Source organism: Pelodiscus sinensis, chromosome 1, assembly GCF_052426305.1.
Source record: "Pelodiscus sinensis isolate ZL-2025 chromosome 1, ASM5242630v1, whole genome shotgun sequence".
Taxonomy (NCBI): domain Eukaryota; kingdom Metazoa; phylum Chordata; order Testudines; family Trionychidae; genus Pelodiscus; species Pelodiscus sinensis.
The window spans coordinates 302,827,780-302,855,139 of record NC_143052.1 but is presented as its reverse complement, the minus strand read 5'-3'; the positions used below and the strand labels follow the sequence as shown (position 1 = coordinate 302,855,139).

Sequence of the window (27,360 nt, the reverse complement as noted above, 5' to 3'; positions counted from 1 at the left end):
AGTGTCGGCCTCATGACAGCTACAATTTCCTGGGTTCCTTTCCCCGTGGCCCTCTCTAGCACCTATCTTATTGCAGACTCTTCTTCCTGGTATCTACTAGCACTTATCCATCCCAGACCTTTCACATCACCTTCTCACCCCAGCTCTTTGCATGCAGTGAGCTAATAGAAGGGGAGTCTTTTTAACCAGTACCAACTAGTTCTTCACTGGCTCCAAGTGTCCTGATTAGCCTTTTAATTGGTTCTAGAAAGTTCTTCTTCAAGGATGTCCCTGTGGGTGCTCCACTGTTGGTGCTGGGCTTGCCCCGGCGCCGCACCATTCTACAGTGCCGGAGCAAGCCCAGCACTAACAGCGGAGCACCCACGGGGACACCATCTCGAAGAATGACAGTTACTGCACCAAGGTGAGTAACTTTGCTTTCCTGATTGACTTCAAGTGTCTGTCTTGTCCCCTTTGACCTAATTGATTTTGACAAGTTCCTCAATGTTCTGGATTAGCCCTTTTTCATCTATCTCATTCCATCTCCAATATACATGAAACAAAATGATCCTCATAAACTGTAATAATACTTAACTCTTATATAGTGCTTCACATCAGTAAATCCAAAAGTGCTTTACGAAAAAGGTTAGCATCAGTGGCTCCATTTTACAGAGACAAATTGAGGCACAGAGTGGTGAAGTGACTAGCCCAGGTCAGTGGCAAAGCTAGAAATAGAACCCAAAAATCTTGCTCCCATTTTGGTGCTCTGCACATTGGGCCATAGTGTTCACACACTGTTAAACAAAAACCACGCACAGTATATCACTCATATTTGTCCAAAAAGGACTGTAGTCATGGTTTTTGCTTGGATTTTGAAAGGGTAAAGAATGCTGTTCTGTGACTTCTCTAATCTGCTCCAATATCTGATATGCAAATAAAACAATTGCCTCTTCAACTGGGCAACAATCTTAAAATAGACGTAGTTTGGAATCTGTATAAACCAGCTTGAAAATTACACTCAGCTAGCAAGTATCCAAACACAGTCTTCAGTAATTGAAGAATACTGTCTTTAGATCTGTCTCTTTCACTTTTTGGTGTTATATGATATTTTAGTATTGATTTGTTTAACACATTTATTATGTTTATCAATTGTGAAGCTAAACGAATCATCCATTCCATCATTTAGATGGTGCAGGATTAAGAATTTTAAGTCTTGCAATTATTATTTTTAAAAATTCTCACTGTATATTAGTCTCCACCACCTCTCACTTACCATCAACATCTTTGTTTTGGCTAAGAGTCACAAATCATGCTTTGATATGACACACTGCCATGTGACAGCTCCAGTAACCAAATTTTTGAATAACTGACAACTTTCCTGGACTCAGTTGTCTTCAGAATTCTAGTCTTGTTGATTAATGTATTATGTAGCTATTAAGCTAAATACTTATTCCAGAATTTGAATTTTTAAAGGAATTTAACATAAACTTAAGGAAAGAATGTGAATAGTTGCTGCTCCGGTGTCTGGAGCAGCCTCAGTCTGTGTGGGGGCTGGGAGCTGGCAGCCAGGTCCAGTGCAGAGCTGGGAGTAGGTTCCCCACGGGCTGCTCTATCCAGGCTAGAGCAGTCCCCAGTCCAGATCCCCCTTAGTCAGTTAACTGGTTAAACATTAGCCATTTAACTGATTAACAGAGGTTTTACATCCTTAGTTTGCAGTCCAGTTCTGTCTGATTCTGTAATGAAGTTGTTACTGTATAAGAATATACTTAAGGTATGCTAAGTTTGCTCTTGTTTTTTAGATTTATTATGGAGACACAGCTACTGCCAGTTAGATTGTTCAGATCCAAGCAATAGCATTAAAATTGTTACTGCATTCCTCATAAGTAATGATACACGTATCTGTTAACAGGCTCGACAGTACTGAGATGGACCACAGTGAAAATGAAGATTTCACAATGGCTTCACCTTTACCAGGAAAGAAAACTGACAAGAGGGATGACTCTGATCTTGTAAGGGTGAGCTGCTTGTTTGTATTGCAGAGATTTTAATTAAATTTAACTTACTTAACTTAACATTGAACAAATATGCATATATAGTCCTTATGACAAATATTAACTCGTGTAGTTTTGTGAACTACAACTTTTACATGAAGTTGAGATGATGTCCACAGTGGTCAATGTGATTGTTAGAACTAAGGCTCCCCCTTACTAAATGTATGTTTCTTTGTTTCTTTTATGTGTGTAAGTTGTCTTTGCTTTCTGTTACTAACTAAACCAGCTGATGCTTGCTTAAAGATTACCTTAGCTATTTTGGCACTTTACAACAAATCCAGCTATGGATGATTAAATTTGATTTCCAAGCAGATCAAGGTCAACTCCTGTAGGTTTGACCATATGTTTGATTTAGTTATGGGGACTGGTTTGGCTATCTGAGAGAGTAAGTCCTACTAAGAAGTCTGAAAATGCACCCCTTATCTAACGTCTTTAAAATAAGAGGGATATTTCATGTACATATTCCTGGCATGGATTTTTATTAGTCTTAAATAGAATATTTAAGTCCTTTTAGATTTTTAGATCATCTATGATATCCTAGTTGATCCAAGATTGTCTCCTGCCATACTTTCTATCTTTCCTATTCACTGGAATAATTTGCTTTTGGTCCATTAATAATTCCCTTTAAAAAACTGCCAACTCTCTTGAATTCTTTTTCTACTTAGTTTTCTACTTAGTAGATTTTCTACCAGCTCTCTGAATTTACTACTATATTATAGCCCCATGCTCTCTTCCATTTCTGAGCCATCTCTCAGGTCTCCATGTTTTTCACTTACCTGTGGGCTTTGGTCACCTGCCGCTATCAAACCTAGTTCAAAGCCCTCCTCACTAGGGGTATGTCTAGACTACATGGCTCTGTCGACGGAGCCATGTAGATGAGTTTACTAGACATAGGAAAATGAAGCGGCGATTTAAATAATCGCCGCTTCATTTACATCAAAATGGCCACCGCGCTGTGCTGATCAGCTGTTTGGCAGTTGAAATGAGGTTTACCGGAGCGGTCGACAAAGGCTTCCCTTGTCGACCGCAACGTGTCCAGTTTGCCCCGCTGTGCTGCCAAACAGCTGATCAGCACAGCGCGGCAGCCATTTTGATGTAAATGAAGTGGTGATTATTTAAATCGCCGCTTGATTTTCCTATGTCTAGTAAACTCATCTACATGACTCCATCAACGGAGCCATGTAGTCTAGACATACCCTGGGTCAGACAGTCTGAATCTAAACACTCTCTTCCCCTTCCCCGAAAGGTGAACCCCATCACTGCTTTAGCAGTCGTCCTTCTTGGAACAGCATCCTATGGTCAAGGAAGCCAAAGTCTTCCTGGCGACACCATCTTCACAGGCAGGCATTCAACTCCAGAATTCACCTGTCTCTGCTTGGGCCCCTACATTCAAAAGGAAGGACTGAAGAGAATACCACCTCTGCTCCAAACTCTTTCACTTTTACTTCCAGAGCTCTGCGGTCACACCTTGCAGAATCACTTATGCCAGGGGTGTCCAAACTTTTTTCAAAGCGGGCCAGATTTGAGGAATTGAACATGCGTGTGGGCCGACCATTTTGCCTGACATTCTTTGAACCATTAAAATTAAACGCAAATTAACTATTTTATGCAAAGTTTATTGCAAACGGCATACTTTTCATTTCGTCACATGGATGACAAATCTAAACAGGTGTTAAATCACTCTGCCTTTCATATCTGAAGGCCAGATGAAAAAAAAATCCAGGAAGCTGAAATATGTCAGGAACATTGTAAAGTACATTACATATTATTGGTAATAAAGGTTGTCTGTCAACTTTTAAGTTCAAAAAATATGAACAGAAACATAACACCAAGTATACATGTTGTGTACAAATATATTTATAACTGATTTAGACCAACTGACATTAACTGAGATTTTACAATGTATTCATCTCAATACATATGGATTCGTTGGGGGCCATAAAAGATAGATATTGCCAAATTACCTGTGGGGCTGTATTAAACCGGAACACGGGCCGCAATTGGCCCGCGGGCCGGACTTTGGACATGCCTGACTTATGCCCACATGGATGAGTAGCGTGGGGTCGTAGTCAGAGGGCTGAATAATCCTCGACAGTGCCTCCGTAACGTCTTGGATATAGGCCCCTGGCAGGCATCCCCTTCCGAGATGACATGTCAAGATTACAGATGGGTGCCTCCATCCCCCTCAGAAGAGAGTCTCTAACCATCACTACCTTACACTTCCTCTCAGCAGTGGTGGCTGCAGATCTCCCAGCCTTGGGGGTACAAAGCTTCTTCTCTTTTGCTTTAGGGGTGATTCCTTATCTCCCATATCCAGAACAGCATAACGCTTCTCCAGAATCACGGAGGGAGGGATGGGAGAAAGGATGAAGCAATTCTGGAGCCATGCCAGCTGCCAGTATCCACCCTGAGACTGATCCATCTCCTCCACCAGTGGTGTGTCAGCACCACTAAACTTTCTGTAGCTGTTCTTTTAGTTGTTGCACATATCTATTCCACATTCTGCCGTTCTTCCCCTCTCTCTTGGGCCAGTCTACACTAAGAGTTTACACCGAATGTACCTGAATAAAGTCGATTTTCTAAGCAATGTATCCACACTGTCAAACCATCTCATTGACCATAAGGTCCTCTGAAGTCAAAATCTGATAATCCAGGTTTCATGAGGAGTAACACAATTCCTGACCTTGTATGATTGAGTTTATGGTAGCATAAACGCAGCATTGGCAAAAGTTGAGGCCTCTGGGAGGCATCCCACAGTGCCCTGCTCTGGCCAGAACTTGCTCTCCAGGTGAAGAGGAAAAGCCTCTGGAAAGTTTGAATTTCATTTCCTGTGTGTCCAGCTTTGCGAACACACCTCAAAGCAGGCAGTACACATGGCCATGACTTCTAATACTTCAAGTGCTATGAGCTGCAGTCCCTAGGGTCACAGAAGAGTGCTAGTGTGGCGTACCAGAGAGAATTTTGACCTCATCGAGGCGTGGAGAGAGGAATCCATTCTGTCCAAGCTCACACCAGTGAAAGAAATGTGGACATTTACACCAAAATTGCAAACTGCCTGGAGTCCAAAGAATAGTGCAGGGACACCCTGCAATGCAGAGTCAAAGTAAAGGAGATGAGGCAGTTATACCACAGGACAAAGGAGGCGAACAGATGGTCTGGTGCATCACCACAAACATGCTGGCTCTATGATCAGCTGCATGTGATTTTAGGGGGGGCCCTGACCAGCTTTTCAAGCCTAATGGTGAAGTCCAGCAAAAAACTCCTTGTATCAGCGTGGAGGACAGCAAGATGGCAGAGGGAGAGGAAGAGGAGGAAGAGAATTGCTGATCAGCATGCACCAAGAACTTTTTATCACGTTGGAACCAGTCCCATTGTCCCAGGATGTCTTGCAGCTGAACACTGATCCCAGGGAGGGCACTTGGTGAGTTCATAATTTTTTTTTCTTACTAAAAGTGGGTTATGGCAGTTGGGTGTGATGTGCGGCATGCTCTGTGCCTACATAGTGCATGGGTTCCAGAACCACTTGTTAAAGTATCTGGAGACAGAGCAGGAGTCCTCCTTGCACATCTCCATGAAGTTCTCAGATAGGAATTCTTTGATCCTTCTCACAAGGTTTCTGGGGAGGCCAGCCTTATTCCGTCCTCCATGGTAGGACATCCTCCAACATTGAACCACAAAGCAATACAGCATTACGCCCAAGTTTCTGGCCACATTGAGTCAGCATCCACTCCCTGTCACTTGTGTAATTCAGAGAAGACTGATATCTCTCATGGCAACCTGGACGAAGGAGAAGGGGAAGCTGATAGTACTCTCTCTCAGATGCTTCATGTGTCAGACACAGAGGGAAGCTGCCCTGCCCCACCCCATCCCCTACGTGGAGGCTCCTACACACTAGGAAAGTAACACTGTCCCAGGAAACCATATGAGACAGACACAGTCCCTTCTCCCTCACACCTGCCTACAAGATCATGCCTTGGTAGGTCCCTTACCATGCCTTTCTGTGCAAGCCCAGAGGTTCCCTTGAGAACTCCGTGTATTTGCTGTACAGTGATTGATTTAAAGCAAAACTTTGGCCTTGCACAGAACACATCTACAGTAAAACTCCATTGGTCCGGCATCCAATGCTCCGGCACTCGTGATGGTCCAGCACCATCGGGAACCCGCAAGTGCTCCAGGCAGCCGGACAATGGGAGCTGCTCTGCACCCAGCTTCCCCAATTCAGCCGCTGCTGAAACTGACCAGCAGCTGAAATTGGGTAAGCCGGGGGCAGAGCAGCTGGAGTGCTTCCGGGTTGGTCCCGCAGCGCCGAGGGGTGGCGCTACGGGACTAACCCGGCAGCACCCCAGCTGCTCTGCCCCAGGCATCCCTGATTCAGCCGCTGCTGAAATTGACCAACAGCGGCTGAATTGGGGATGCCTGGGGCAGAGCCGGACTATCAAAAGGGAGGGCTATGAGGGGTCTGGGGTGGCATCCCCCCCACCCCACCCCAGATCCCTCATAGCCCCCCTTCCTATAGTCCGGCATATCTGATAATCCAGCACCCCCTGGGTCCTAAAGGATCATGTAGCATTCTGTACATTGCCTTTGCAGAAACCTTCACAGTATGTTAACAAATTAGAGTTAGATTTAACACAATGTATCTCCTGTAAAGTGTGCCTTTGTAACTTTTCATTACAGTGGGAACAGCAGCCAGCTCTCTGCATACTTCCTCAACTGTCCGCTTGGTGCAGATCTGCAGGTAAGAATGGTCAAGGGAAGATATGTTCCAGGAGCAAATGGACTGGATGAATATGCTCCTGGAGGAGATGCGGACCAAACTCCAGGATAGGGTCGCTGAACGGCAGAAAAGAGCATGCAGGGAATTGCAGGCAAGGCAACAGGACAGTATCTTTGCCTCCCTGATGAAAGTAGTGGAGTGCCTGGCTGCATGCCTAGAGCACATCCCCTTGCTCCCCGAACCTCATCCACCCTGTACAAAATAGCTTTTCTTTCCCTTTCGTCCCCCCCTCCTCCCCCCCCCGGTCCCATAACCTCTGTCCCCCAGGGCACAGGAGGTGGGGGAACTCAAGGGCAGCCTTAACCTCCAGGACCTTGGGAAAAACTGTTCTTGTTATTTTTGAGATCCCTTCTCTTTCGCGTTTCCTCCATGGACTTTTTATTTTACTGCTGTATTCTCTAAATAAAACATGATTTCTGAACAATAGTCTCTTCCTTGTTTGTACTGCAGTGGTGGGAGATTACCGGCAAACATAGTGAATGCAGGGGCACTTGTTGAGAGCAATTTGCATGAGTCTCAAATCTGACCATTCATAAAACTTCTTTCAAAGCCTTTCTGATTTGTGCTGCCCATGCTGTGCTCTCCTTATCGCACTGGTGTCTGGCTGCTCAAAATCCCTGGTTTGGCGCACTGCCTGAGCCCCCTTCTCTGCCAGATATCTTCCCCTTTGCTCTTGCAAAAATTATGGCACACACAACAAGCTGACACCACAAAGGGAATCTTGTGTTCATGGATGTCCAACCTAGTCAGAACCTCCTAAACTTTCTCTTTAACTGTCCAGAAGCAAATTCAACCACCATTCTGCACTTGTTCAGCCTGTATTTGAACTGCTCCTTTCCATTCCATTCCATTCCATTCCATGTTGATGTCTGTGAAACTGCCCTTGTGATCCACCAGCACCTGCAGCACCATAGAGAAGTACCACTTGCGGTTTTTGTACTTCTTGACAAGAGTGGTTGGGGCTAAGATGGGGATGTGCATTCTGTCTACAGCCCTACTGCAGTTTGGGAACCCCATCGCAAACAAGCCATCCACTGTGATTTCCATATTTCCCAGAGCCACAACCTCTGTAGCAGAATGGTATTGATCGCTTTGGTTACTTGTGTAATGACAGCCCCCGCTGTAAATTTCCCAACTAACCAGTTGCAAGCTTCCACAGGGCTATTGCCACAGGTTTCTCTATGGTCAGAGCGGGTCCCATTCTGGTATTCATGTGCTTCAAGGCAGGGGAAAGCCATTCACAAAGTTTCAAGAACATGGCCTTGTGCATTTGCAAGTTCTTCGGTCACTGCTGATCATCCCATAACCACATTACAATGCATTCCGACTAGTTCAGGTGTGGGCAATAATTTTTGATGGGGGGGCCACTCCAAGAATTTGTAAAGTGATCAAGGGCTGCACTCTTCCATTATATTAATGGAGGAGGTGCGGGGTCTGGGATGGAGGTTTGGGTGCAGAAGGGAGCTTGGGGTAAGGGAGAGAGTTTGGATGAAGGAGGCATTTGTGATCTGGGGCTCTGGACTATAGTGCAGGGGGTTGGATTATGACTTAGGGCAGGGAATTGGGGTACAGGAGAGGGTGCAGGCATTTGGGCTGTGAGCTAGGGCACCTACCCTGTCCCCACACAGGCAACAGCCATGTGCTCTGGAGCCCCTTGTGCTTCGTGGCTCGCTGTTATTGAAACAGGCAACTCCCATTGGCCAGTTTCTGGCCTGAAACCAACCAATGAGATTGTGCTGGGGGCAGGAGCAGCTCCTAAAACTTCGTGATCCCCCCTCTTCCCTGGACTCCTGTTTCTAAGTGGCGTGAGGTGAGGCACGAGGCAAGCAGGGAGCCTGCCTGAGGCTCCCTGCAGCGTCTGCGGGCTAGATGTGATGGCTTGGCAGACCGGATCTGGTCTGTGGGCCATATTTTGCCCAGGCCTGCACTAGTCTGTGCTTCTCATGGACTTTTAATTCCACTGTGTCCACAGGATTGACTGGTGGCTGCATTTGCTTTAGTGCAAGGGCTTGCAGGAACAGCAAGTCTACGTGATTCTGAGATTCATCCTGAGAGAGTGCACAAAGTCTCTTGTCCCCTACCCCCACCCTGCCTGGGGCATGCGGTGCCTAGGAGGAACTGACAGCTGTTTTGAGCAGTTGGTAGTTCCCTCTGGTGCAGTGTTCCCCTGGTGATGAAGGAGACTTTGCACACACCTCAATCCTAGGTATCGATTGGGCTGGGGACAAGGGAGTAGCCGGGTGGCTGCGGGCAGGATCTGTCCCACAGGACCTCTCTTGCCCTCTGCCCCGGTCTAGATAACACTTAATCTTTCCATGAACACACAGAACTGGACTAGATGCCCACTTGAGTTCCCTTCAGTCCTATGATTCTATAGTTCTTTACGTTGTTATGGTTCAATTTATCAGTTATTTCTATTTTAATATTTTCTTTTAGTTAATATATTCTTCTGTAGGCTTCTTTATTCTTTCTGACCACTACTGCTCATTGACTGGACTGTCCACATTTTTCATGAGCAAAGATAGGCTGCTGGAGCAGAATCTTTTCTTCATAAACTGTGATTACTAAATTAAGTTCTCACAGAGTAGCTTGAGAAGAAGCTGTCCAATCTGTATTTGAAAGAAATACCGATGGATATGTCTGCTTTCAACTAGATGGGGACAGAGCATATCTGAGTATGTATTTAAGCATTGTAGTTGCATTGCAATATTATGATTTTTGTTTCCTAACTATAAATTATTTGTGTAAAATGATGTAATAATTTTGGAATGTGCTCCTTTTTGTGAGAGGGGGTGAATAAAATATCATATAGTCTTGTGTATAGGTAGGGAGATCAAGCATTGTAATTGTTCAGCTATGCTGAACACAACACAAAAGTATGAAACTGGTAATAACTATTTGGAGAACATAATTTACATATAATTTTAAGTAACCTTTTTCTGCAAGATCTTCCTGTATCAAATCGAGCAAGATATTCTGTCTTGGTCCTCTGTCCATTAAAGAATGGGACTATAGGTATTTTTATAATAGCTTAATTATCCAGTTATTTACCTATTTTTACAAATGAGAATCCAAATGAGGAAGTCATCACATGTTGGTAATAGCCAACTTCTGTATTTTGCAAGTGTGGGACAAGATCTTACTCTAATACCTTTAGCTTACTTTTAGGCTTTATTTGTTGATGGTGAAAAAATGCCATGTTACTTTTCTTCATGGATTGTAAGTTACTTTATTTAAACAGATAAAATCATTGCAAGATTTCATTAAAAAGTAACTTAATCTGTCTTTTCAGTCAGAGGTAGAGAAACCCAGAGGTAGAAAGAAAGCAACCATCACAGACTCAGAAGAGAAGTTGGGTATAGATGACCTGAATAAATTGGGGCAAGAACAGAAAATCAGAGGCAGTCAGCGAGGGAGGAAGAGAGCTGCAGTTGTTTCAGAATCTGATGAACCACAATGGTCAGAGGAGAAGAGGCTAAAGGAAGATATATTAGAAAGTGAGGATGAACAAAACAGTCCACCAAAGAGAGGAAGAAGAGGACGACCTCCTAAAGCACCAACTGGGGGTACGCCAAAGGAAGAACCAGCAGTAAAGACATCTAAAAGGGGCAGAAAAAAAGCAATGCCTGTAGCATCAGTATTAGAGGAGGAGGAGGAGGAAGAGGAGGAAGGGCAAAGTGAAAATGTGGAACAGAAGCCAAAAGGCAGGCAATACAGGACACCAAGAAGAACACAACAAAGGTATGTCTCTTTTTATAAAGAACATTCTTTAATAAAAAACAGAACCCTTGGATATTAATTATAATTTGATACTTTGCAATTTGGATCTTCCCTCAAAACAGAGTAGAACCATCTGAAACTAGTGCAGTTGAATCAACACCATCTACACCACAGAAAAGACGAGGAAGACCACCAAAAACACCACCATCACAGCAAAAAAAAGTGTAAGTTCTGAATATGACCTCCTGAATTTTCATCTAGTCTTCCTTGGAGACAGTCTCAGTAGTTAATATTTTGTATAAAAGATGTGCTATAGTCTACAGTTACCATTTTGAAGGTCTTAGGGTATGTAGTTTGCCTCATTTCTGTTATCTGTAGAACTGTAGATATTTGAAGCTCTGACTATATCTCTCTATCTATCTCTCTATCTATCTATCTATATATGACAGGAACATGGGGAATAACGAGGAAAAACTGGAGATATTAGTACATAAGACGAATTATTATTATTATCAAAGACTAGATGGGATCAGTTTGATTACTAGAATATTGGTATAGAACAGAGGTGGCCAAACTGTGGCTCTCAAGGTCCTCTACTTGCCAGAGAAGGAGAACTAAAGATTGAGGTCATCAGGAAGGCTGGCTTGTAGAATGTCTGTTTTGTTTCATTCTTTACTAAAAAAAAGTTAGCGATGACTAATTGCTCAACACAATATTAACAACAAGGGGGAAATGAAGCAAGCCAAAATAGAAAAAGAACAGACTAAAGCAGGGGTTCCCAAACTTTTTGACACGGGGACCAGTAAATCCATTCACGAACTTTTGGAGGACCGGTAATGTTCATTTGCATATTAATTAATCAAATGATGAATATTCAAATAAGTTGTTTCTGGTCCTCCCAAAACCCCCAGTGCCAGCTTTAGCAAAGCTTTTGATATGGTCACCCACAATATTCTCGCCAGCAAGTTAAGGAATATGGGTTGAATAAATGGACTGTAAGACAGACAGAAAGCTGGTTAGACCAGGGTTTCCCAAACTTTTTACTTTAGTTGGAACCTTTTTTTTTTTTTTTTTTTTTCTTCCCAATACTGCTTTTTGCAGCCCAAAAATATAAACAAATAAAAAACAAACTGACAAAATACCAGACATATAACATGTCTGGTATTTTCTCATTAGGTAAGTTGTATTATTACTAGATGTATCCGTTTGTAGTTTCAAACTGCCTGGCTGGTAAATGTGCTCAGGCTGCATGAGTGTGTCTACCAGCCAGACAGTTCGCAACTACTTGAGGTGTGTGTGTGGGGCGGGGGACGGGGACGGACAATAGAATCCCCGGGCCAGACTAACTCATGCTTTGTGCTTTGCGGGCGGGAAGGGGGGGAACAGGGGCAGTGCCCTAAGATCTACATATGGTCGGGTCAGTCCCACTCCCCGCAGGCCGATTGATTCCTCCCCCCTGATCCCCCTCCGCTGCGCCTCTGGCCAGCCCCACTTCCCCCAACCCCCTCCCGGGCAGCCAGGTCCCCCCCGCTTCTCCTCCCAATCTCCCTTGGCCAGCCTTGCTGCCCACATCCAGCCCTCCTTCTGGTGGCCACTTCTTCTCGCCCCACTCCCCCCTCTTCCCCGGCCAGCTCCCTGCCCCCAACCTCACACCCCCAGGCAGCCCTGCTTCCACCGGCCCCCCAATCTCCCCAGCCTGCCCCGATTCCCCTGTCCAGTGCTGCTTCCAGTGGCCAGCTCTCCCCTCCTCCTCACCCCAGAATCCCCTGGCATCTGCACCTTCCCTTAGCCCTGCACCCTCCTGGTGCCTCCCCCTTCCCTTACTGCCCCTGCCCCCTTTGCCTTCTCTTTCCCTGATATCTATCCCCTCAGCACTCTCTGCCTCATCACATCCTGCCCCTCTGTGCCCTCACACATGACTTGCTCCATCCCCACCTCTCTCATGCCCACCCCTTCTTTCAAACCTTCTCTCAGCACCTCCTCCTCCAGCCCCCAATGCCCTTCCCCTCTCCTCTCCCAGCATCACCCTGTCCCTCCTCCCACTGACACCTCACCTCCTGCCCTTTCCCTCATTGTCTGCACCTGGCCCCCTGGCATTTGTGTGTCTCTCCTGCACCCTGTCCCTTGGTGCCTTCCCCTCCCAAGCCCCTTCTCCTTCCACTCCTCCCCCTCCGCGCAAGCCCGCCACCTCCGCCCAAGCCCATTCCCTACCTTCTGCCTTCCACGTTGCGGGGCCGGAGGCCGCCGGAGCCAGCGTGATCCCGGGCAGTGATGTCACGTCACACCCGGGTGTCCTCCCCACCTACGTGCAACACCACACATGGGCAGCAGCAGGCGGTGAGGAGGAGCCGTGCACGGCAGGGACGCTCTGGGGGCAGGGTGGGAGGACGGGCGCAGGGGATCCGCGCCCGCAACAGGCAGAGCTGGAGAAGAGACCCAGCTCCACATATCGGTGGAGCAGGGCCCCCGGCTCTGTAACTCGCCAGCACTTCCGGGTTCAGAGGCGCGGGGCCCGAACCGGCCTAAGGCCGACCCTGCTGGCAGCCAGCAGGCATGCTGAGGCCCCATATTCTTTTATAGTTTGGGAAACACTGGACTAAAGAATATTTAGATAAGTTAGATGTATTCAAGTTGTCAGGGCTTAATGAAATTCATCCTAAAGAACTAGCTGATGCAATCTCACAACCTCTAGTGCAGTGGTCCCCAATGCGGTGCCTGCGGGTGCCATGGTGCCCGCCGGCGCACTTATGTGCGCCTGCTAAGTGCCAGCTCTAGGCACCAGCAAACCAAGCACGTGCTTGGGGCGGTACATTGCTATGGAGGGAAGCTGGTGCTGGGGCTTAAAAGTAGGTCCCAGTGGGGAGCTGGGACCCTTCGCAAATGGGGTCTGCGACCGGAGCAGTCTATGTTCACGGATAACGTGGACAGGAGCTGCACATGAACACAGGCTGCTCCCGCAGCATCCCCCGTCAGTGGAGGGGTTCCAGCTCCCCACTGGGACCACCCATGAACAGGGGCTGGTGGAATGGGCATGAGTCGGGACTGAGCAACCCTGACTCAGTTCTGGCTCGTGCTGGGTCCAGGACCTACCCCTGTTGCATCTCTGCATTTTAAACATAGTTGTTCTGACTACATTTACAATGCAGAGCCACAGCAGGGGTACATTCCATACTAGGGATGTAAGTGACTAGTCAACTACCCAATAAGCATTTGTTTCTTAGGTAGTCAAGTAGGAACTCCTCTAATCACTCTCCCTCCCTCCCTTGCTGCCTCTATTAGAGAGAGACGGTAAGGAGGGCAGGAGCTGGTGTTGAGTGGAGCCAGCTTAAAAGCTGGTTCCTCCCAGCACTGTCTTCACAGGGGGCAGGGAAGGCAGAGGCAGGGCTGGCCTTACCACGAGGCGAACTGAGGCGGCCGCCTCAGGTGCCAGACTGTGGGGGGGGGGGGGTGGGAATGCCACTAGGACGCAGAGTGTAGAAGATTGTGTCTGCTGCTGGTGCATATGTATTCTCTCTGCTCCAGATCCACAGAGATGGTGGAGTGCTGTGCTGGAGGACGGAGGGCACAAGAGACATAACAGGCAGGCAGGAGAAATGGTGGCATGAGGGCGTCATTTGAGCTCCCTGCCTCAGGTGCCAAAATGTTGTGGGCTGGCCTTGGGCAGAGGGGAAACAGTGCAAGCGGGGATTGAAACAGTCCCGCTCATGCCGGTCCCAACTGCTGCTCCTCTCCCTTTGAAATGTACAAGAGTCCCAGGCGACGCTTGTACATTTCAAAGGGAGAGGAGCAGCAGCTGGGACCAGCATGAGCGGGACTGTTACATTCCCCGCTGGTGCAGGTTCTAAGGATGTTAAGGACTAGACAACTATCTGATAAGCAAATTCTTATTGGATAGTTAGTCGACTAATTGATTTCCCCCCCTCTTGCTGCCTCTGTCAGATAGAGGCAGCAAAGGAGTGGGGGGAGAGGGTATTTTAAAGTGGCAGCACAGCTAACCCCGGGTTTTGGGGAAATGCATGCGGAACCCGCGATCAGCTGGGGAGTCCCCAGCTGATCCTGGGTTCCACTGAAATGCAGTGCAGAGCTCATGATCGGCTGGGAGTCCCTAACTGACCCAAGACTCCCCATCTGATCCTGGGCTTCCTGCTGTGCTGCTTCTTTGAAATGCACAAGAGGCCCTGTGGGGGTGCAGCCTGGAGTCAGTGGGACTTCCTGCTGGCCCCGAGCTTCACGTGGAGTTCCGCATTCCTCCTTTGAAATTTACAAGTGCCTATTGACTAGTCGATGGAAATTCCATTAACTACTTGACTAGTAAAATAACTGATAGTTAATATCCCTAGTAGGTTCCTTCTGCCTCCCCTTCTGGTGCAGGTTTCTGCTGCCTCTCTCCGTTAGAAATTTATAAGAGCTGATAGTGGCTCTTGTACATTTCAAATGGAGAGAGGCAGCAGGAAGCCACTGGGCTCTCCCTTTGAAATCTACAGGAGCTGCGGGCAGATCTTGTACATTCCAAAGAGAGGTGCAGGGAGATAGCGAGTGCCCCCTTATCAAGTAATTGAGTAGTCAATGGAAATTACATCGGCTATTCAATTAGCAGAATTAATTGAAATTTAACATCTCTATCCTTCACCGGCGTGAGCCGGGACTGAGCAAGCCTGGCTCATGCCGGGACTGCTACAGCTCTTTATTTCAAATGTAGTAAAAAGTAGGGCAGTTCTTACTACATGTAAACTGCAGAGCCACAGCAAGAATAGCTTCTGGACCCGGCATGAGCCAGGTCTGAGTGCCTTTCCTTATCAACTAATTGTGTAATTGATACAAATTATATCAACTTAATATGTAACTGATTGAATGGCCATACTCAGAGAGTAATTATCAATGGTTCACTGTCAAACTGGGAGGAGGTATCTAGTGAGGACTGCAGGAATGTGTCTTAGATATACTATTCAGTATTTTCTGAAATGACTTGGATAATGGAGTGGAGAACACACGTGTGGATAGCACTAAACTGGGATGGGCTGTAAGCACTTTGGAGGACAAGATTAGCATTCAAAAGGACCTTGACAAATTGGAGAATCAGTGAGTTAAGATGACATTCAATAGAAAAATGCAAAATACTTCACTTAGGAAGGAAAAATTGAGTCGACAACTCTGACATGGGAAAAATGAGTTTAGGTTGTGGTACTGCTGAAAAGAGCCAAGTTGTTATAGGGAATCATAAATTGAATGTGTGTCAGTGTGGCGCAGTTGGGAAAAAAAAGCTTGTTATTCTGGGATGTATTAGCTGTATTGTCATATGTATGTCATGGAAGGTAATTGTTCCACTCTGCTCGGGACTGGTGAGGCCTCAGCTGGTGTATTGTGTCCAATTTTGGTGTCACTTTAGGAAAAATATGGATATGCTGGTGGGATTCCAGATGAAAGCAATAAAAATAATGTTAGAAAAACTGACTTAGGTTGAAAAAACAGGGCATGTTTAGTTTGAGAAAAGGAGAGTGGGGGTGACCTGGTAAGTCTTCAGTTATGCTAAGTAAAAGTCGTTATAAAGAAGATGGCAATCAGTTGTTCTGCATGCCCACAGAGGATAGGGTAAGAGTTAATGGGCAGCCCAGGGAGATTTAGATTAGATATTCTATTGAGAAGGTGGATACTTATGGTATAAGTTGTACAGGAAGCAAATTAAGAACAGCTTTTTAAAAGGCTTTCTGTTTAGAAGGCTAAACTTTTACCTTGCAAAGCTTGTGGTTTTTTTTACAGTATATTGGTGTATACGAATTTTTTTTTTTAATTTTAGTCGTGCTGGACGCACTAAACAAGCAGCAAGTAAAGAAAATGAATCTAGTGAAGAGATGGATTTATTTCAGAGTAGTTCTCCTGTCAGTGATGACATTCCTCAAGAAGAAATAATGGAGGAAGAGGAAGTTTCCACAATCAGCGTAAGATACATGTTTGATATGTGTTCTTGAGAGCTATATGGTACCTCCCTGTATGCCTAATGTTGATGAGCAAAAATTTACATTCTTCTTCGAATGATTGCTCATGTCCATTGCATGTAGGTGTGTATGCATTCTGTGCATGCGTCATTGGAAGTTTTTCCTTTAGCAGTATCTGTTGGGCTAGCGGGGGAGCCCCCTGGAGTGACCCCGCTATACTGGCTGATATATACCCCTGCTGGCCCTCTGCCCCCTCAGTTCCTGCTTACCGCTCATGACGGTCATTGGAATGTGCTCTTGCTCTGCAAGCATCTCTTAGCAGTTTTTCCGTAGTGTTTTAGTTCAGGTTTTCACAGTTCATTGTTCTTATCTAGTTCTTAAGTATTTGTGTGCCAATGGGGCATGCCTGGGCCTCAAGGCTTCAAGCCCTGTGAGACGTGCCAGAAGCATGTGCCCTGTGGAGACCCCTCACTCATCCTGTCTTAAGTGCCTTGGTGAGACCCATTTGTCTGAGGTCTGTAAGATCTGCTAGGCTTTCAAGTCACACAGAGTGGGAGAGAGAATCCCGTTTGAAGATCATTCTCATAGAGGTGGCTTTGTGCCAATACCAGCGTCCGACCCTGCTCCGGTGATCCAGAGTGCACCAGGCTCAATGCGGGAGACATCCTGCCACTCGCATGCACCTCTCTGGTGTCGCGCAGGCCTTGACACTGGTCTCAGTCCCCGATGCCATAGAAGAAGAGACCTATCAGGGGCAGGTCTCCCTCGAAGCATGTACCCTCCGTGCGCTCTCAGTTGGGGCACATGGCACCCTCGAGTGCTGCACCCAGACCTCTGGTGGGGGTCTTCCCAGAGCCCTCTATTCCTGAGACCTTTAAGACAGCAAGAGACCTGAGCTGTCCTCTTCCCCAACCTCGGCACAAGGACAGTCGGCCCCAGCACACACTGCCCCAGGCCCATAAGTGAGGGGACATCACCGCACCGCTCTGATGCCTATAGCTGCCACTCCAGTCCCTGGTGCAGCACTGCCTCCAGTCTTAGCACCAGTGGCAACCTCCACCCCGGCCCATGAGCTGGCACCAGAATCAGCACCAGTACAGGGCTTTCAGGTGGTACTGAGTGCAGCACTCGAGGGTCCTTTCCCACCGGGTGCACCGGCACTGAGGCAAGCCGGAGTCTGTCCTGTCATGCCACAGGGAGATCGCTGGCCGTGACTGCCATCACACCACTCTGGTCGAAATCAGAGTACTCGATTGACTCGGAGGCAGAGTCGGTGTGATCATCCAGGAGCGCCAAGTCCAGGTTCTGTCACTGGACACAGCACCATAGCGCACCTGTGCAGCGGCAGCAATGGCCCCAGCCTGCCCCGGTGCCAGCATTACACAATCCTGGTCCCCACAAATGCAGGTCCCAGCTTAGTGGCCTTTTTTTAACCCCTTGGGCCTACAACCAGTATGGGTCCCTCCAAATTGGAGTAAGTTGTCTCTGGGCCTAGGGCCCCTGCCTCTGCAACTCTGCTTGCTCGATCCCCTACATCGGGGCAATCTCTTCCTCTGGGCCAGGTCTCCCCAAGACCCTCTGAGAGGGGTGCCCCTGCCACTCAGCCCACTACTATGGCTTCATCTGTGGCCTCTGAGGCACTCTCACAGGCCTGCAATCGTGAGGGAGCGGGTACAAAAGGGTTCTCATACTCCTTTCCGGATGAGGCTCTCAGTGCATCTCTCCCATCCATGCCTTCCATGGACTTGAGGTCTCACCAGGTTCTCCTTCGTCACCTAGCCCAGAGTTTAGGGGTCCAGGCGGAGAGGGTGTCAGAGGACTCAGACCCTATGGTCAACATCCTGTAGCCCAACACCCCTACCAGAGTGGCCTTACCCATTAACAAGACCATGACCAAGATCACGACACTCTCACAAACTCCAGCCTCTATCCCGCCTACGGATAAAAAGATCGAGAGGAGATGCTTTGTGGCACAGGAGGGGAATGAGCTCCTCTTCTTCCATCCGCCTTCAGGGTCTTTGGTTGCCCAGGCAGTGAGCGAGAGGTTGGGCCAGCTGGGCACTACTCCAAAGAGTAGGGATGCCAAGAAAATGGATCTCCTGAGCCAGGATGAGGGTCAGGGCCGGCCCAGCAAGCCCTCAGGGCTCCGCCAAAGGTTTTGAGGGTAGTCCCAAAGATAGCTTACCAGCCTCAATCTCCCCCTTTTCAGGTACTGCTTATTCCTTTTCTGCCGGGACTGGGAATCCATTATCTCAAATCGTTGGGTCCTAGAAATGGTAGGAAGGGAGTACACCATCTCCTTCCCTCCCTACTTTCCCTTCCTACCTACCTGCCCCATCCCTCTTCAGGGATCCTTCTCATGAGCATCTCCTCCATGAGGAGGTTCTTCAACTCCTTGCTCTAGGGGCCACTGAAGCGGTTCCCCAAGAGTTCTTGGGCAGGGGCTTCTATTCCTGGCACTTCCTGGTTCCCAAAGTCAAGGATAGATTCCGACCCATCCTGGACCTCAGGGACCTCAACGCCTTCATCGCCAAGGCCAAGTTCAAGATGGTAACCCTGGCATCCATCATCCCTTCCCTAAGTCTCAGAGATTGGTATGCTGCCTTCAATATAAAAGATGCTTGCTTCTATATTTCTATTGCATCACATCACTGGTGGTTCCTCTGTTTTATGGTGAGCGAGCATCACTACCAGTTTATGGCCCTCCCCTTCGGCCTTTCTATGGCCCTCCAGGTTTTCACGAAGTGCATGGGAGTTGTTGCCGCCACCCTGAGGAAGCGGGGGGGTCCAGGTGTTCCCCTACCTGCACTGGCTTCTTTGATGCCATTCCTCAGAGCAAGTGCAGGCTCACATTGACCTAGTGCGAGACCTCTTTCGGGAGCTGCAGCTGCTCCTGAATGTATGTCGACCCTGGTTCCCACCCAGGTGATGGTTTGTGGGCACCAACCTGGACTCTACATCAGCCAGGGCCTGCCTCCCTCAGGTTTCGTTTCCTGGCAGTCAAGGCAGCCATTCAAGCCATGTGGGAGGTCCCAATGGCCAGGGTGTGTATGCGCCTTCTGGGTCCGATGGCCACATGTACCTACGTCATCCTACATGCCAGGCGCCACATGCACCCACTGCATTTGTAGCTGGTGCGGACACACAACCTGTCCTTCCACCCGTGGGACAGAGTGGTAACAGTTCTTCCTGATGTCTTTTGCTCCCTGGACCGGTGGATTCAGGAGGAGGTGGTCTGTGCTGGAGTCCTGTTCTCCAGACCTCTGCCAACCCTCCAGCTGGTGACAGATGCATCAGACACTGGTTGGGGGGCCCACCTTGGGGACATGTGGATGCAAGGTATGTAGTCCCGGGACGACACTTCCTCCTCGGCCTCCTTCCCCCCACGCCCTCCCGCACATCAATGTCAGGGAGCTGTGGGCAGTCTGCCTCACCTGTGTGGCTTTCCTCCCTCGACTCGGGGAGGACGATCCTCATCCTTTCCAACAATACATCGGCAGTCTCCTATATCAACAGGCTGGGTGGGTCCCACTCCCTTCCCTGTATCGGAAAGCTCTTCAGTTATAAGAACTGTGCATCGGGGCAAATATTCATCCAGTTGCCTCCTATCTCCAGAGATCCCAGTACACTCTGGCAAACTGGTTGAGCAGGTCCTTCTCCTGCCACGAGTGGTCTATCGGGAGATGTGGTACTCCAAATTTTCCACAGATTATTATTTCCCCTTTTGGACCTGTTTGCCACCTGTCAGAACTGGAAGTGCCCAAACCCCATGCATCAGGTAAAGAACAGGTGTTACATGCTTTAGATGTTAGGAGAACTTTAGCCTTTTATTTAAGAAGAACAAAGCTCCTTGGTAAGTCCCCACAGCTGTTGGTTGTGATGCAGAACAGTTGAAGGAGCAGCCAGTCTCTGTGCAAAGGATCTCTTCCTGGATTACCGCATGTAGCAGGGAGTGCTATGAGCTGGCCGGGTGCCAGCCCTTCCCCTCACAGCCCACTCCTCTAGGGCACAGGCCTGTTCTATGGCGTTTGTAACCTCGATCCTTATCGTGGACATCTGTAGGGGTGCCACGTAGTCTTTGGTCCACACTTTCACCAATCATTATGCATTGGGTCATCAGTCTAGGGAGGATGCAGCCTTGGGTAGGGCTGTCCTTCAATCAGTAGAAAGTTAGAACTCTGACCCCGCCTCCTAGGGTTTCTGCCTTGGAGTCACCTACATGGAATGGACATGAGCAATCACTTGAAGAAGAAAAAACTGTTATTTACCTTCCTAACTGTTGTTCTTCGAGATGTATTGCTCATGTCCATTCCAAATCCTGCCTGCCTCCAGTTCTTCGGAGTAATCCAGTAAGAAGGAATTGAGGGGATGGAGGGCCAGGAGAGGTATATATTAGCCGGTATAGTGGTGTCACTCCAAAGGACTCCCCTGCTGCCCAACAGATACTGCTACAGGAAAAACTTCCAATGATGTGTGCACGCAGCATGTGCACACCCAACATGGAATGGACATGAACAACACATCTCAAAGAACAACAGTAACGCAGGTAAGTAACAGTTTTTTCTAATAGTCATCCCTGCACTAACCCTCAGCTCACGAGCCACATGCAGCTCTTCACCACGCACAGTGTGGCTCATGAAGCATGCCCTCCCCCCGCAAGCTCGCAGAGCTGCTCCCGGTTCCCTGTGCTCACTGGGTGCTCCCTGTGCTGAGCCATCCGGTGCAGCAAAGTAAAATGGTGCTGGCAAGCTGGCTGCCGGGAGCCTGATGTGGCCAAAAAGCCAAAACAGAGTTTTAATTTAAAGGGGCAGCATCCTTTTTTTCGACAACTTTTTCCCCTCTGCTCTTTGTGCTATGTCCACCACTATTTTGGCTCTTTGCCCGTAACCAGTTGGCCACTCCTGTAATAGTGGCCCTCAAGATGAACTTAAGTAGAGCTGGTTACAATTTTCCATAAGTATTTTTTAGTGAAAAACATGGTTTCTGCTAAATTAAAATTTTGTATGGAAAAATTGCTGATTCTTGATGGACGCTTTCAATTTTCCATAGGGAAAAACAAAACAAATTTTGTTTCAAGACAGTATTAATCTTAACATGTGCCTGAGCTGCTGTGATGCCTCATCGGAGTTATAATTAATGACCTGAGCAACAACTGCAGTGAACAATTGCAATGGCTCAGGCATATGCCAAATAATGCCCTAAAATTAAACATTTTGACATTTCTGATACACTAAGATGAGTAGTTCCTTCAAACTTCAAAAGATTAACTTTTCGGAAACATCAGTTGCTATCCTTTCCTGCTTACCTCTAGATTTTTTTTTTTTAATTCAGGATTGATAGACTAACATTTTAATCTAACCACAGGATTTAATCCCTCATGTAACTGCAAATCACAGTGTGAACTGGGGAGCTGCAAACAATGCCTCCATACTATGGAACAGATATAAATAGTGTTTTTCAAAAGTGAAAGCCAAAATGCACAATCTTGCCACAAAAAACTATTTTCCTCTTTGCTTCCTACTTTACAGAAATTAATTTACCTTCAAATTGTTTACATGTGTTTGTGTGTGGTAAAATACAGTATTAGTAAGAATACCAAGTACTTATAATGTGCTTCATTTTGAAAATACTTGGACTAATAATTTACTGTTTGTGCCAATTGCAAGTATTGCACACCTACAGTTTTTGGTGACTGGTATCTCTCAAAAGAGGGTTGGGGTTTTTTTTGTATTTAGTACTACTACGAGACAAGCCTAGAGAACTCCTATAAATATATTATTTTATAGCTTATGAAGAACTGTGTAAATTCACTGTCCGTATCAGCATTTTCCCATAAATACATTAACATTATTTTTTTCAAAATAATGTATTTGCAGCTTTTCTTTAAAATGATTTTTAATATCTAATTTAAAAATGCATCTATTGGTTATCTCTTTAAATAACAGGTACGTCGCAGAACTTCCAAAAGAGAGAGGCGATGAGGAAGCATGGAATTATCCATGTTCCAAGGTGAAAGCTTTGAAGAATGATCATAATTTGAAGTTTGAGGCTCAGTGAAGCTGTTGATGCACAAAATGGGGTTTCTGAAGAAAGACAAAAACTTACTTTACATTTACTACCCCTACGTTTGCAGTCCCTACGTCACAAGCTTTAGCCACACACATGTTGATATCATTAACTGTGGATTTTTGTGAAGTGTAATGTGCGCTGCCTTTGTAGACATGAACTAAAGAAGAAAGTTGTAAATAGCCCTTTTTTAATGTTTCTGACTTTTGAAGTGCTTGTATAGCTTTTATCAGTGGCTTTAAACTGACAGTGCCCAACTGTTTGTTAGATCTGTTGAATTAAAAAAAGAAAAAAAATTGTTAGACTGGATCTCAAGCAATATCTGTCAGTGTTCGTATTTGTTACTCTCCTTGGCATTTAACTGTGGAAAAAATCAGTTGAATAAATAGTGCCATTTTCTTTTGCCACTATTTGTTGGGGGCGGGGGGAGAGAGAAAAGGAATTATCCTTGTTTCCTTTGTGTATCTAATCTAGAGTTAACTTTTAAGCACCCATTTGTCGTCAGAGTGCTGTATTACTTTCTTTTACCAGTGAACAATATCCAGTAGTATAATACAACAGATGCAAATTGTGAAATAAGTTGTCTGATTCATTTTACACTCAGTATTGATGCCAGGCTTTTCTGGACTTCTAATGGCATTGAAAATTCAGAAAGGATTTAAAATATTTTAATTTTAAAAATGTGTTATTAAATAATGTACTGAATACCCTATCCATTTTATCTTGCCCATCAGTTTTTATTAATCTACTGTATCAATAAAATTCTGTAACTGAATAAGTTTTTAATAGTCTAGTATGTTAATGTGTATAGATATTTCCTCTTGAATATTATGTTCACACAGAGCAAATTATTGCTACATTATAATATGAAATCTGATATGTAAACATTAGTAAAAATACTGTTCTTATTACAATGTAAAGTTAATCAGAAAGGAAAAAATTTTATTGATGCAGTGTGTCTTTATAAAGCTGTTCTTGAGAGCCAAGTGTTTTGTATTTTATAGTGAGTTGCATGTTTATGAAAAATGTGCTGAAAATCAGATGTAATTTTTTTTTTTGAAACTTGTATCTAGCAGTAGTTTATGGTAGGTTGCCTTATGAAAGAATCTTCTATCAAGATTTTATTGTACTTATTTTTTGTGAGCCAATTTTTTTGTATGAATTGCTAAATTGTCATTGAATAACCTGCTGTAGGTTTTACAGTCAGGTATTCATGAATTGAATGAAGCTCGCTTTTATTTAGTGCTACCGTAGAGTTGTTGAATTTTTGCTTGTCAGGTGTAATCTACAAAGAACAGAGGAAAAAATATGGGGGCAGTATCCTGTTTGCAGTTTTACAAACAGTCTTTGAACCAAAATGTATAGGTTTGTTGTTTTTAAGCTTAGCCAAGCACATTTTTTTTATAATTTCAGGTACACTTCTCCCTCTAGTTCCTTACATTTGACATATGAAAGAGATCAGTTTCTAACTTATTAAATCTTTATCTCTGAATAATGGAGCAATTTCATATAGCCCATCAAAGCAATATGTTCTAAAGTTATATTTGCAAGATAGCACATAGGGTATAGGGATGAGAGAGAGAATGATAATGTTGAAACATAGTTTTGCCAGGTTCCAGACTACATCATAAGAAACTTGAATGTTTTATTTTTACTTTTTTCAGTTTAAAATTTCTGTTCATTGAAAACTTTTTTTAAAAGTAGATTCTATCACTGCTTGAGTTTTTTCCAGTATTCAGCTATTCTAAAGTTATACCTATGAGTACGGGAGAGCTCCTGCCCATAAGAGCAGTTGGTTTAAGTGACCGACTTGAGATTTTCATTAGCACAGCTTACCTGAATGGCATATTTACACTTCAGCAGTGCAAATGCAAGCTTTTTATCTATAAAATAAAAAATTTAAAGTTAACATTATATTTTCTTCTTTGACAGAATTGCACTGAAAACACTTATGGAAGATATGTCTCAGTCCATTTTATACAAAATATGAAAAACTGGTATTCAAACTGCTGTGGACAGTTGTTTATATGTCCATAAGCACAATTAGATAAAATTTCATTTCATATAGGTGTGCAACGGATCATAAAATATTATTGTAAATGTAAAGTCTAGTTTTGCAATTTAAATGTTTATTTTTTGTGTTAACATGTAATTCGTTATTTCTTGGGAAAACAGGTGCAGCAGATATGACATTCTGATATTCAAACCTTTTCTGGGTTCATCCTCATCTCCTAATAAGTAAAATGAGTATTTTATGTACTAATATTGAAATCTGCATACAGTAGCTTCAGTAGATTATAATAATTATGTATAAAAATATAAATTGCTAACATTTAGTTAGCATGCTCTTCTGCAATGATAATGTTCAGTTTATAAAAATGTATTGTATTTACATTAAAACATCAAAATGAACTTACTGTAACAAGTTCCAGTATGAAGTTCTTACAAAATTACAGATCTGGCTGTTAGTGGCCAGTTTATTGTAACTTGTTTTTTGACAGTTCTTCCTTGTTTCTACCACCACCTTTTGAGAATGTAAATATATAAATGGCTCTTCTTAATTCTACTCATAAATTGGGAAATATATGAATGTTTGACAGGTGTATTTGTATTCCTAGACTATCCATGACAGGTGCTTCTCTAACCTGATCTTAAACCAGGAGTAGGGAACCTCAGGTCCAGGGGATGGATGCGGCCCTTGGCTTGTCTGGATCTGACCCTCAGGGCTCTCCTCCCTCCCCCCCCCCAAGTGTTGGGGAGCCCTCACTGGTGCTCTAGCCCCTTCACTGTCCCCCTCATGACTGGAGCTCACAAGATCTACTAGCCTGGGCCCCCCATGGCTCTGATGTACCAGAGGAATGTGGGGAGTGTCTTTCACTTTCTCAGTCAGAGGCCATGTCAGTGATGTGTTCTGTGTGTTTTATTTTTGTTTTGATTTTTTGTTTGTTTGTTTGTTTCTGTAGTGTGTGGTCCCTGGCCCAGAAAAGGTTCCCAACCCCTGTCTTAAACACTTTTAGTAACAGATATTCCACAACCTCTTTGGTAAACTGTTCTATTACTTCACTCTCTTTAGAAAGTATTTTGTAATATGTAATCTGATTCTCCCTTGCTGCAGATTAAGCCTATTGCTACTTATCCTGCCTTCACTGGAAATGGAGTTGACAGCCTCTTTATAACAGCCCTTTACATATTTGAATGCTGGTATCAGGTCTCCCTTCAGTCTTTTATTCTCAAGACTAAATGTGCCCAATTTAACTTTCTTCATGGGTCAGGTTTTCATTTTTGTGGTTCACCTCCAAATTCTCTCCACACCCATAGTGTGGCACCCAAAACTGGACATAGTATTCCCAACTGAGGCATCACAAGTTCCAAATAGACTGGAAGGTCTTAGGTCATGTCTACACTATAGCAATGTAGATGCTTCCTACCTCAGTGGAATGATTTTATTTTCAACTTCTGTAATTATCTTCTCCAAGAGATTGTTAGCCAGGTTGATAGAAGAATTCTGTGTGGTGACACACAATGTGTGAATTTTTTCACTTTGAGAAATATTGCTAGGTTGCTATATTTTTAGGTATAGTCCAGGTCTTTGATACGACTCTCATTTTAATATCCTCCAGAATAATATTAGACTTTTTCATAACTGTCATATTGTGATCCACTATAAGCCCCAGATCATCTTTTGCAGTACTACAGTCTAGCCAGTTACATAAGAACGGCCATGCTGGGTCAGACCAAAGGTCCATCTATCCCAGTATCCTGTCTGCTGACAATGGCCAATGCCAAATTCCCCAGAGGGAGGGATCATAACAGGTAATCCTCACTTGATCCTTCCCCTGTCTTCCACTTCCAGAGAAACAGAGGATAGGGACACCATTCCTACCCATCTTGGCTAATAGCCATTGATTGACCTAACCTCCATGAATCTTATGTAGCTCTTTTTTGAACCTTGTCAAAGTTCTAGCCTTCACCACATCCTCTGGCAAGGAGTTCCACAGGTTGACTGTGTGCTGTGTGGGAAAAAAAACTTCCTTTTGTTTGTTTTAACCTGCTGCCTATTAATTTTATTTGGTGACCCCTAGTTCTTATATTGTGGGAATAAGTAAATAACTTCCTCATTCTCTTTTTCCATGCGAGTCACGATTTTATCGACCTCTATCATATCTCCCCTTAGTCGCCTCTTTTCTAAGCTGAAAAGTTGAAGTCCTTTTAATCTCTTTTCATATGGGATCTGTTCCAAACCCCCAATCATTTTTCTTGCCCATTTCTGAACCTTTTCCAATGCCAATATATCTTTTTTGAGATGAGGCAACCACATCTGTACACAGTATTCACGATGTGGGCCTACCATGGTTTTATATAGAGACAATATATCTTATTCTCTATCCCTTTTTTAATGACTCCTAACATTCTATTTGCTTTTTTTCCACTGCCATTGCACATTGAGTGGATGTTTTCAGAGAACTATCCACAATGACTCCCAAGATCTCTCTCTTGAGCAGTTGTAGCCAAATTAGTCCCCATCATATTTTTATATATATATATATATATATATATATATATATATATATGTAGATAGATAGATAGTTGGGATTATGTTTTCCAATGTTCATTACTTTACGTTTATCAACATTAAATTTCATTTTCATTTGCCATTTTGTTGCCCAATCACTTAGTTTGGTGAGATCTTTTTTGAAGCTCTTCACAGTCTGTTTTGGTCTTAAAGTTATTCCTCCCCCCCCAGTTTTTGTAGTTCTGCATTTGATTTTTCTTTCCTAAATGTAATATGTTGACTTCATTTTATCATATTTCATTCTGTTGATTTCAGACAAAT

At 45.0% G+C, this 27,360-nt stretch overlaps 1 protein-coding gene across 4 annotated transcripts in view; it reads left to right on the top strand.

Moving 5' to 3' along the window:
- Positions 1-24,938, top strand: part of PDS5B (PDS5 cohesin associated factor B) — a 259,503-nt gene extending 234,565 nt beyond the window's left edge. For 3 of the 4 annotated variants that reach the window (XM_075919194.2, XM_006134209.5, XM_075919195.2), the window contains exons 31-35: positions 1,889-1,994; positions 10,100-10,548; positions 10,650-10,751; positions 16,322-16,463; positions 22,406-24,938. In XM_075919194.2, the coding sequence (XP_075775309.1) occupies positions 1,889-1,994; positions 10,100-10,548; positions 10,650-10,751; positions 16,322-16,463; positions 22,406-22,441 (835 nt within the window). In that variant the 3' untranslated portion in view covers positions 22,442-24,938. The remainder of the gene's footprint in view (positions 1-1,888; positions 1,995-10,099; positions 10,549-10,649; positions 10,752-16,321; positions 16,464-22,405) is intronic. The other variant, XM_006134210.5, reaches the window with a different exon arrangement.
- Positions 24,939-27,360: the final 2,422 nt, after the last annotated feature.